At 32.1% G+C, this 13017-nt stretch overlaps 1 protein-coding gene across 1 annotated transcript; it reads right to left on the reverse strand.

The window, feature by feature from the left end:
• Positions 1 to 7896: 7896 nt before the first annotated feature.
• Positions 7897 to 11549, reverse strand: LOC127076765 (WAT1-related protein At4g30420). The gene is made up of 7 exons (XM_051018539.1): positions 11323 to 11549; positions 11153 to 11221; positions 9417 to 9533; positions 9087 to 9327; positions 8590 to 8748; positions 8351 to 8502; positions 7897 to 8240 (listed from the first exon to the last, which is right to left on the reverse strand). Exons 1-7 carry the CDS (start codon positions 11508 to 11510, stop codon positions 8042 to 8044), a joined length of 1125 nt encoding a protein of 374 aa, XP_050874496.1. The 5' UTR covers positions 11511 to 11549; the 3' UTR covers positions 7897 to 8041.
• Positions 11550 to 13017: the final 1468 nt, after the last annotated feature.

Genomic DNA, 13017 nt, shown 5'->3' on the forward strand with positions numbered 1-13017 from the left:
TTTGATTGGTAGAAGGTGTTTTAGATATTGCTGCCTCCTTTTTCTACATCGAGAAACAAATGGAACAATTGGTGAAATTTAACCCATAATGCCTAGTCTCCATTGCTAGCATTGCAACCCAATAATTATTGTTGAGAATACTCAATAAATGTATGAACCAAGAAAAATGAAACCAAAAATGAACAATAGCGAACGTCAGAAGAGAAACCAAGTAATATGAAGATTAGAAAAATACCTATGGTGTCAAAATCGAACAGCTAACAACGAATTAATAGAAGGAGGAAACGTCGTAGATCTAACAGAGGTGGAAGGAGAACGCCTTAGAAGTAGCGAAAATCGTAGCAGTGAGAACCCTAACGTGAAAAAGAATGAAAATAACAGAGAGTGAAATAACAAAACGCGCAGTATGTTATAATTTTAATGTTTACTAAAGGGGACCTTAGAGGGCGCTTGTGGAAAAAAAGCGCCCTCTAAAGGGGGCCTAAGAGGGCGCTTATGAAAGCGCTCTCTAAGGCTTTCCAAAAGCGCTTTATAAACTGGAAATGCACATGGACTTATAGAGCGCTTTTTTAAAAGCGCCCTTTAAGGGTAACCTTAGAGGGCGCTTTCTAAAAAGCGCCATGTATTGTTGTCCCTCTATCTCCTCCTTATTTTTTCGCTTCACCTTAGAGGGCGCTTTATTACAAAAGCGCCCTCTAAAGTGCGCTGTCTATTCTAGTTGTTTGCTCCTTATTTTTTCGCTTCACTTTAGAGTGCGCTTTTGTAATAAAGCGCCCTCTAAGGTGCACTGTCTATTCCAGTTTTTGGCGTAGTGATAATTAAACATAATACAAATAGATGAATTCAGTATTCCTCAATTGAACGATTTATTATGAAAAAAAGGTGAAAAAATAACTATTTAAAAAAAGTGAAAAAAATCACATACCCCTACAATTTTACAAATAAAAATATATTAAAGTATAATAGAAAAAATAATCACTTGAAAATAAATGAAGATATATATGTGTAGGAATAAAAATAAAAATGAGAGGTAGATAACTACGATTTGGCAGCTTGAGAGCTGACTAAGGATGATGGAGTAAGAGTTTATTTCATTTTAGAGCAAAAGTGGATAGTTCAGGGAATGAGAGAAGATTAACAAAATGGAAGAAGGGTTGCATTCTGAATTTAATGTTTAAAAACAATGTGCAACCTTTCTTATTACCCCATTTAAAACACAATTATTTTAAATGAAAAAGTCATCAAAATATTCTAGAAAATTAACAGTTTCTTATGCAAGAGAACACCCCAACCACCAAATTACATGTGTTGTTGGTATAATAGTTTGTAATAAATAATAGTATTGTTTCTTTTAATTATGTTATTTATTTAAATAAACAATAGTGTTAAAATTCATATGCAGTATTTAAATAAATGTTGTTGGTAAAATTAATTTTGAAGGAGTTAATTAATTTATATTAAATAAAATAATAAAATAATCTTACTATAGAATAATAAGAAGATTGAAATGACTTTGATTTCTTGATGGTCTTTGATAGAATAGATGATTTGTACTATGATTATTTGAGGTATTTTGGTGGCATGAGGTTGAATGCATTTGGTGGAAAATTTTGTTGTAAAATGATCCATAGCCTGGTTCAATCAATGACGACTGTCTAAACAAAAAGAATCGCGACCACAAAAATTCTAAGATTCATTTCTTCGATGAAAAATCACTATTTTTCTATAACAACATCTACATTATGCTCATTCAATTGTATTACTTTAAAAGAAATTAAAATAAAATTCAAAATTATACTATTTAATTAAAACACATAATTAAATAAAAATATTGCATAATAAATAAGTTTTATTTTAAATTTAAATATAATAATGTTATAAAAAACAGAATGGAACCAAGGTTCTTTATCTCCTATGGTTCTAGTTCTTTATCTCTTGAGTAACTAGATGAAAAATATTCCTATTTATATTTTTTTATCAAAAGAAACATATATGCAACGTTAAAACATATGATAAAATGTATCCTTAAGATCAAATCACATCAAACAAAAAAGTTACTTTTTATTAAACTTCACATTCCTTAGCAAAAAGAGAAATACAACAAAACATGATTTGAAGCTTAACATTTCTAAACAACATGGATAAGAAAATATAAACCTAAGATAAACTCTTCTACTACTTGCACTCTTCAACCAACAACAACAACAAGCGATTTGGGTCACGTCTGACTGAGTGGTATTCTTCAAGAGTGGAAGGGAGGGGGGCACATAAGAATCTGGTTTAACTTTCCTTTCTTCTTTATGAAATATTTTTCTCTAAGTGTTTTCAATTTCTGAAGTTGCTTTCAATTCCCCCATGCAGGTCCTTTTACAACAACTGTCATAACACCACACAACCTAGATTAGCCTGTTACGAGAGAATAAGACCTATAGAAGTAAACTGCCTTAGGTCACAACTGCACCAAATCTGAAATAAAGCAACTCCAAACCAACTGAAATTCAAATCCCAAATAAAATGTGAGATGAATTGGCCAACTACTATGCAAAAATATAACTATGCAATGTAATGCAACAAATTAGAGATCCAAACACCCCACGCCAAAAATTCCCTCCCCGTAAAGTAAAGAGCCAACCAGTCCAAAGACAAATATTTGTTAAAACCAAAGATTTTCTCTACATTCCTACGCTTGTCATTGAATACAACTTCGTTCCTAACAAGCCACGTGGACCAAGAAATCGCAAGCGCACCAGACTATGAAATTTCTTACGAATTGGACCCTCCAACCCCATTTAGACATGCTTGAAAGAAGGATGAGTCAGATAAGCCACTTCAAACGCCTCGAGACCTAACTAATTCCCCACCAAATTCCATACTGGAAATGATGGGACATATTAGCAACTGTTCACCAACGCCTCCACCCCATTCTGGAACATATAGGACAAATTAGAAATTGTTCACCAATAAGAACCCTTATCTTAGCAACTCTAGCCTAGATGGAAGCTTGTCGAGAATGAGTCTCCAACCAAATAGTTTAATCTTTCTTGACACTTTGACTTTCCACATTTAAGTCCTTTAGCAAGCTAACATCCGAGATCAAGTTGGCATTACTCTACTCCTTAAGACTTAGGTAAATGTTTTTTACTGAAAAACCATTGGCATTCCTTCACAACACTACTATGTCCTCAACCTTTTCAATAGATCCCACCCCCTTCAAAATTTCCTTCATCTCATGCAGTTGGGCTCTGCTAGCTTCTGAAAATTAGGATCAATCAAACCAAGATCCTATTGCCAATGATTCCCAGACCAATGACCCATGTCTGCCACTTTTCCAAAAGGGTGAGTAACACACAAATGGGTTATAGAAAAAGAATACTCTAAGGATCCTGCCCTAACCAAATGTGATTCCAAAAATCAAAAGAAGCCCAATTCCCTAGCTTACACGAAATGCCACCTGAAAACCAACCAGGACCAACATCATTAAAAAACACACTCCTCAGATCCCTTCATCAAATAGAGTGTTATACGAACCAACACCGAAGAAGATGGAATGAAGGTCGGCGTACCTAAATTTAGGAAACTTAGACTATATGGTATTTGGCTCAGATAATCATTGCCATCCTGAATTACTAATGAGAGCCTTGTTGAACGTATCACAATGCTTGACACCTAAGCCACAATCCTTCTTAGCCAAGAAAACCCGATTCCAACTAACTCAATTAATCTTCCTAACACCTTCCCCACCACTCCACAGAAAATCCATATGCACCTTGATGATCCCATCTAAAATTGATTTAGGAGCCTTGAAAAAAGACAACATATAAATGGAAATATGATTCAGAGTTGCATTAAACAATACCACATTTCCACCCAAATAAAGATGCTTGCCTTTCCAACTAAAAGCCTACTCTTCAGCTTAACTATATTAGGATTATGTGTTTCCCGTCTTCCAAGGTTAGCCGAATAAGTCTACTTTTTTAAAGGGGATATTTTTGGTTGATGGAGTGGTGGAGGTTAATGAAATTGTTGATTTATCTAATAAAACCAACAAAGACTTCCTAAACTTTAAGGTTGATTTTAAAAAGAAATATTATTATGTTATTTGGAGCTTCCTAGACTATATATTGTATAGGTTTCATTTCTATGATAAATGATTCGTTTAGATATACCCTTGTGTGTTCTCAAGGAATCTTATTATTGTTAATCTTGTTAATGTAATTCATAATCAAGAAATTAATATTCAAAAGGGGATACAGAAATAAGATCATCTAGCCCCATTGTTTTTCTTTTTAGTGGTGGAAGGAATCAATGGCCTAAATGGTCATGTGGTGGATATGGGTCTTCTCTATGGGTTTATCTCTGATTTGGACCATTAAGTCTATCATCCGGGTTTTCGAACCTACTTTGAGGCTTAGTGTTAATTCTTCTAAGAGCGGGCTCATATGGGTTAATTTTGGATCCAATTTTTGGATTTTGGTAGAAAACTTTCTGCAATTTCAACAAGAGTGTCTCCCCTTCAACTATCTTAGCCTTTTGGTTGGTTTTAATCCTTGCTCCAAAGTCAACTAAGAGTCTTTGATTAGGATTATTAATAGACAATTATTCTTTTGGAGCCATTTCTATGTTAGTTTGGGCGGGAGCCATTATCCTTATTTCGGTCCTTAATTTGATCCATGTGTTCTTCCTTTCCTTTTTAAAAATGTGTGTTAAGGTTTGGAAATAAATTGTTCTTATTCATTGGTCCTACTTAAAAAATGGCATTGGAGGTTAATTTTAAACTGAACTTATTTGTGGTATGATATCTATGGCAGAAGATCCTTTTGGGAAATTGAGTTGTCTTATAATCTCCTTCTTCTAATCGGGGGTGCTAGTCTCTCCCTTAAAAGGCATATTTGATAGTGACGTTATGGAAGTGATTGTTTTCACTTAGTTGCATTAATGTCATATAGTAGTGAATGAGGATCTTTATCTATTTTTATTTTGGAATTTTGAAGTTTATTTTAAATGAGTATCCTTCTCTTATTCTAGTTTTTAGGGAAGTTTGGTCTTATGTGCTCTTCTTTCCGCATTGATGGCATGTACGAGTGAATGAGGAACATTCTTCACTTTTATTTTGGAATTTTGAAGTTTATTTTTTACGCCTTAGGAATCCCTTAAATTTTTGAAACATGATTTCAATGTATTTATTACTTGCTTTGGAAGTACTCGTCATTAGACTCCATATCTTTGACGTTTATATCTTTTAAAGCAATACTTTTTCTTTTTCTTCTTCTTCTTCTTCTTGTCACCTTTTTCATAATATGCTAGTCTTTTTACCTCCATCTCATGGTCCTACAATTTACTAAAAAGGATAGCCAAGTACATGGATGACAGACTCTTAGATTCAAAAACTTCAACGACTTTGGGCTGCCAACTACAGTTTAGGCATTTAAGGACTTTTAAAATTAAATAATTGTTTTGATTTTTTTTGCAAGAGTTCCTATGCGACTAACAATGCGGATAAAGTGTTTTTGCATGTCATAAATATTCTCCTCGGATTTTATTCTAAAGAGCACATATTCATGATTTAATGTGTTCATCTTTGTCCTTTATACCTTGGTTGTACCTTTATGTGTAATTTGAAGGGTGTTCCACATTTCCTTAGCAGTTTCCCAATGAGAGAGACATAAGAACTTGTCAATACTGAAAGAGGTAGTGATGATAGTCTTTGCCTTCAATCTGTCTTTAACTTTTTCTCTTTCCACTTTTGTCTAATCATCTTTATTTTTGTTTACCACAACACCATTAACTTGATGCTGGGGAAAATGAATATTTTTTCACAATCTTCCACATTTCAAAATACATATATTCTATGAAGATTCTCATCTTCTTTTTCCACAAAGCATAAAATTGGCCTATTTGTATGTGCAAGTATGCATAATAAAAGTTGTAGCAAGTGTTAAAAAAGAGAGTATCGATCCCACTGAACTTCTATTAACTTTAATTTATTTCCAACTTAAAAGTTGGGAGTAGTCATGAGTAGAGAATAATAATAATTTTTCTTGTCACATATTTAGAGTAAATAATAGTAACTAAAAGGAAGAAACTTATGAGAAACATGTTCAACAATGATCCAATTAATGATTTTCATCTAGTGTGTTGGTGTGCTAAGACATGTTGTGACAAATGAGGCCAAAACATGACTTATTGATGTATGCCAACAACTTAGAATATGTCCAATAAATATCTATGGAACAAATTCCTAAGTCTCACAATAACATATATGCACGTCTTTGTTAAGTCCCGCTTTCTCCTATGGTTCTAGTTCTTAATCTCTCGAGTAACTAGATGAAAAATATTCCTATTTACATTTTTTATCCAATGAAACATATATGTAACGTTAAAACATATGAAAAAAATATATCCTTAAGATCAAATCACATCACACAAAAAGTTACTTTTTATTAAGTTTCACATTGCTTATCAAAAAGAGAAATACAACAAAACAGGATCTCAAGTGTAACATTTCTAAACAACATGGATAAGAAAATATAAACCTAAGATAAACTCTTCTACGACTTGCAGTCTTCAACTAGCAACAAGCAAGTTGTGCCACGTTTGACTGAGTGTTATTCTTTAAGAGTGGAAGGGCGGGAGACACATAAGAATCTAGTTTAACTTTCCTTTCTTCTTTATGAGATATTTTTCTCTAAGTGTTTTCAATTTCTAAAGTTGCTTTCAATTTCCCCATACATGTCCTTTTATAGCCTCCTTCCTTTCCAGGGTTTCGTTCGGACTTTGGATCTTTGGAATTTTGATTATGAATTGATTTGGCTCAAGGAGTAAAACCCATTCCATTTTTTTATAGAATAATATAAGTATTGGGATAATACATAGTGTCTGCAGGAGACGACATGTCTCATAGCAGACCTGTTGTGTAGGGTGACTAGTGTGACGCTCCAAATTAGATTTTTCCGAGTTTTTCATCTAGTACTCTTCCTTATCCGTTAAGCTTTCATCTCAACCCTAATTTACTTCCTTAAATCTTCCTTAATCTTGATGAAAAACACTTAAGCATGAATATCAATGCAATAAAATATCTCACAATTATTTTTCACTCATAAGGCACTAAGGCAATTTTAGTAAAAGAATATAAAAATGAGAGGAATAGAGAAGAAAATAAGAAAAGGATAGTAAAAATCCAAATCCCTGTGTGATTTAAAATGAGGTGAAACCTTCTTATATAAGAAATGATTTGGTTCAAAAAGAAAATGATACATTAGCCAACTATGCCATAGGAATAATCGATTATGAGCTCCAAAAAAGAAAGCTTCCAACCTCTAGTGTCTTAATCGACTAGCTTTATTTCTAATCAATTGGGAAGTCATTTACCTTACTCTAATCGATTAGAATAAGTCCCTAATCGACTAGGCACGGTAAAGAATCTTCCAATTTATTAGAAATACTTCTTAATCAATCAATTTGTTTAATCATAGATCTTCAATAACTCCTTTGAACACCGTTTGACATTAGATGTTATCAACATCAAAACCACAAAGTATCACATGTTATTAAGATCATTGCATATGATTGTGTACCTGCAAGTACATAGCTCCACATAGCTCTCCTAGGTAATTGTACGTGGAGAGTTTTCTTAGGTATTTCTTGGCTTTGGTGATTTATTCTTGTTACTAGATACGCAGATTTGGCGGTTTCCTCTCTCGGTAAGGATAGGTCTTTGAGGCTTAGTTCTTCTTCTTCCTGATGGAGTGAGATGTCTACTTATAATGTTCTTTTTTAGGCTTCTTTTGGCCTGCTTGCCTCCTCTAATAGTCTCGATCCAATTCTCTTAAAAAAACACACTGTACGTTTAAAATTAAGGAGTTCATAAGTTTTAATGTAACAATTTATAATACACAATCTCCTACTAAAACAATTCTGAAAAGAATTTTACAAACATTGAATAGTTTTCTGAAAACTCAAGTGTGACAAATAATTAAGTTACATGCAACATATCAAAGAAAGAAAAAATAAATAATCTATTGTGATGAGATATTCATTTGTTCTAACATGGTAAGAGAGGTTCTTTCAAATCTGTTTTAGAATATTCCTTTTTAGAGGATTCATCTATCAATAACTTCACTTCCTCTTTCTCATTAACCATAGATTTTGGGTCTATCTTCTCTCTCACTTCAACTATATCTTCAGCTTTACCCCAAAGCACAATAAACAAGCCAATAATCACTCCAATTGCACCTATCAAGCTAACAAACATGAAGAGAGAAAAAAAAGCATCATTTAGTTAGATAGAAATCACATATAATTCAATTTGTGTTAAGAATTTTCATGAACTATTTGAACCTAAAATTAGTACCTTCCAATGTATATTTCCTCATGAAGCAACAAAGCTGCCAATACAGTGCAAATTAATGTGAAAATAGGATTAAACATAGAAAAGAAAACAGGTCCTCTTCTTGAAATGCACCATGATTGGAGACTGAATGTTACTGCAGATCCCATAGTTCCCTGCAAAATGTATTAATTACTAATAATTCTACTTCTGATGTATTAATTTATATGACATATAGTTAAATATTTTTATCCTTCACGTACTGCATATAAACAGCAACCAAGTTCAAGTATAGAAGTAATCTTCCATGCATTTAGGTCTTGCTCAATGAATAATGTCACTGCTGCTGATTGTAATGTTGCCATGAAACACATCCATGCTGAAAGTGATATGTAATTAGGATGACTTGCATAAGTTGGAACCTGTTGAAGATAAAAAGGTGGCAAGGTTATAGAAGCTGATATTGTGATTTGTAACATATCATGCAAAAAATATCTACATGACTTAAAATCAAGGTTTTAAATAACGGTCACATCACAGTCGCGTTGCAGTCGTTTAAAGACTTTCGCAATTTCGGCTGATACAGTTAGGAGTTAGGACTGTGAATTAACCATAATTTATTTTTCATCATAAAAATGATAAACAATAACGGTATCGGTATCAATATTTTCTGATTTTGTTTTGTCGCGATCGTTTTTGCGGTAACTAACTGTTTTTTAAAACCTTGCTTAAAATACTGAATGTAGATTTAGATAAATACCTGCAAAATGATAAAAACAGACCAGGCAATGATGCATCCAAGGAGACACATACATCCAAGCAACCAATTCTCATCACTTCCTGATGAGCCTAATGTTAAGATTGATTTTGAAGGTAGATTTTCTGCATTTAGTAGCTTTGGACCCTTCAACAATGCAATGGCCACTGCTCCACCTACACAGATAATTGTCCCAACTATTTTGGCTATAGTTCTCAAACTTCTAATATTTACTTTCTCCATTCTGTAATATATTTAATTTTAAATTAAAAGAAGAAAACTTGTTTGAATTTTGATTGTGTGATAAAAATAGGTTGAGTTCAGTAAAATTACCCTACAATTGCTGCTATTATAAATGTTATTGCAGGAAGAAGATTGCAAATGGCACTTCCAACCGAAGAAGAAGTAAGATATAAACCCTCTAAATACAAATTTTGATTCACTGTAATGCTGCAAGATATTCCAAAAGAAACAACTAATTAAAAAAGTGAAAACACTTAAAATCAATCACATATCTTATTAAATGAAAAATAACATAAAAGTCTATTTATTTATCTATGAGGATGGGAAAATATATTTATTGAATAAATTTAAATTTGAATGATACAATCAATAAAAAGAAACAAACCACTAAAGATTCTTTTTAAATATTTTTTCAAATTATCAACTAAATATAAAAACTATAAAATACACCAATTATCATATTTTTACTAGATGAATATCCATCTATAAAAACTAGTTTTGTTTTTTAAATTATTAATTTATAATATCAATAATCTGTTTATATTAATATATAAATATAAATAAATGTTGTTATCAAAAATTTAACTTTAAATTATTATTTTATATTTTATCTAACTCAACTAACACATATTTATTACACAACGTTAACCCTGATAATACGTATTTATCGAATTACCACAAAACAATTTTAATGTTTAAACCGTCAACGGGCTCATGAAGAAAAAACTAGTTTTTATTGTATACTTATACTAGTCTTAAATACCAAAATTTAAAATGATATTTAAATGAGGCCGATGAGAATTAAATTATATTACCAAATAGTTGATTATTAGAATCAACAAAATTGAGTAAAATAAACAAACACTCGACGATTCTTTGAATATATGCGTCATTGTTCAGAACTTTTTTTTTTACATGAACTATTCTAATAACCTAATAAAATAATATTTCCGGCATCCAATTAATAAAAATATTTTTATTAAATAATTAAAGAATTTAATAAATATGTATTGACGGTGTAAAATAATTTATAGTCTCGTCAAATAAAAAGTCAACAATCAACTATATCATCCAAATAATTTTAAAATATCTTGATGATTTGATACACTATAAAATTATTTTATAACGCATCTATTATTTTCTCATTATTAAATAGTAATAAATTCATTTTAGTTTTTTATCTAAACACATAATGTCACAAGAGAGAGGAGAGAATAGGGTGGTAAAATTAATCATCTAGATCATGTTCGTTTTGTTATTATTTTTTCCAAGCTTTTGGGATTATTAAGAATATTTGCAATTTTGAATCTTTAAGAATTCAATGTCTTTCTTGCCCCATTCTCTATTTTATTTTTTGAACGAGACAAAATATTAGATCCGCATTCTTAATCATCTCAGTCGTACACTTCCTTTTAGACTTTTGTGGAGAAGTTTAAATAGGGAGAATATGATCATTTTCCACTTCTAAAGTAACGGATGTTATATCTCCTCATAAATTTATAAAACTAATAAATTTATTTTACTTGTTGATGTGAAATTTAACTCTTACAAATAAAATTATTATTGTTATTTAACATTCATTTTTTTCAAATCTAAATAGGACTCTTAGAAACATTTATATACCAATGGTCTCTAGTGTTTTATCCATATATATATATACATATATATATATATATATATATATATATATATATATATATATATATATATATATATATATATATATATATATATATATATATATATATATATATATATATATGTTACTTATTGTGATATAAATGAGAGTAAATATGCATTTATACTAGTTGAGAATGGAAACAAACCCAATTAGAGAGGTGATGAATATCAATGAAAAACTCCTTAAATTTAATGAACAGGAAGCAGAATTTCTCCTGTAAAAAAATTAATTAAGAGAAGAATTATGTAATGAAAAAGAAATGAATAAAAATGAATTGAAGAGAAGTGGTGTGAAAGTAAGTTTATATTAAAGTACCTTGATGATAAATAAGCAAGAGGAGCAAGAACAATGGTTGCAAAAGCACATCTGTAGACTACAAACACTCTTGGGCTCAAACCCTCCAAAAGAGCAATTCTTGTGCCAAGAGTCATACCTGCAAATATAAACTGTAATAACAACATAACCATTATTGGAAGATAGTATTCCATGTTTGAACTTGCCATTTTTCCTTTCACAAAAACAAGAGGCTTGTCTGTTATTATGAAGAGAAAAAGAAAGTTATTGTTTATATATATATATAGAGGGATGGACTTATAGTGGGGAAGGTATATATGGATCGAAGCCTCCATCTTGTCCATTAATATATATTGTTGAAGACTTAGTTGGACAATAAATTACTATTCTCACATATTATGTAGCCGCGTATAGGTTGCACCAACCGATATATCACTAGTATTTTAAAATATGTACAAATGTGAGAGCTAGACAACGTGTGACTTAACAAATCACAATTGAATCTAAGAATATCTTTTAGGAATGTGACTGATTCTCTCTCTCTCTCTCTCTCTCTATATATATATATATATATATATATATATATATATATATATATATATATATATTATACCTGTTAAAAAATACAGTAGTGTATTTTGTGCTGGACCTCGATCCCTTTGGTCATATTCCAGACTCGATGTTATTTCATACAATTAAAAATAAATGAATATATATCTGAAAATTGCAATATTTCATTCATTTTTGAGAATTAATCCTGCATGCGAAGAAAGTGATCATACAAACATAATGTTTAATGGACGACCAACATCTCGATGATATTTCTCTAAATGATCCCCTTGGAGGGGAGGTTTCCTCAGGGTGCTCCTCTAGAAATGACAACAATATATACCGACATTTCCCTTTTGCTGGCCTTTTTATCTTAGCCATTAGTGCCGACGTCGACAACTTTTGAGGGAGATTTACCCTTGGGTGATTCTCCTGTTCCTCTTTTTCCTCCCTTCACGTATTCATACAATCGATCTCTCTTGATTAACCTCTTAATATCATCCTTCAGTTGGATGCAATATTCAGTATTATGGACATGTCCCTTGTGGAAATGGTGGCACTTTAAGTTGTCAGTCCAGGACGACACTTTGATGGGAAAAAGGGTTAATCTCTCACTTTCAGGATTTTGTGTTAGCAAAGTCTTGATAGATCTTCTTTTGTGATGAATTCAGTGACGTATACTTGTCGTACTGGCCCTGCATTCCTTGGTCAGCCTCGTCCTTCCAGCGATGGGACTCCTTCCCCGCCAGGAGGCTAAAGTTTGTGTCGGTTGAAGCGGGATTGTCAAACTGCGTATTCAACTTTTATCCGAGAATCATGTAAGATTGATCCATGCTCAACATTTCCTGGGTGGTCCGTGCTTCTTGCCTTCCTAGCTTCAATCTGAAGGGATGGTCCCGCATGAGGCTAATCTTGAATATCCAACATTTAAGGTCTTCGTTGACTCCATCTACCTCCACGACTACTTGTGTAAATCGATCGATGTATGCCCATAAGCTCTCTTTCTTCCCTTGAACAATCCTGCTCAAAGCAGCTTTTGTCAGTGGCTGCCTATTCCAGGTGGTAAATCTAGTAGTGAATCTCGCATAGATATCCATCCAAGATTTAATACACTCGTTCGGTAGACTGTTCAACCATAGTCCGGATGGCCCTACCACAGTTAACGCG

Source organism: Lathyrus oleraceus, chromosome 4, assembly GCF_024323335.1.
Source record: "Lathyrus oleraceus cultivar Zhongwan6 chromosome 4, CAAS_Psat_ZW6_1.0, whole genome shotgun sequence".
Taxonomy (NCBI): Eukaryota; Viridiplantae; Streptophyta; class Magnoliopsida; order Fabales; family Fabaceae; genus Lathyrus; species Lathyrus oleraceus.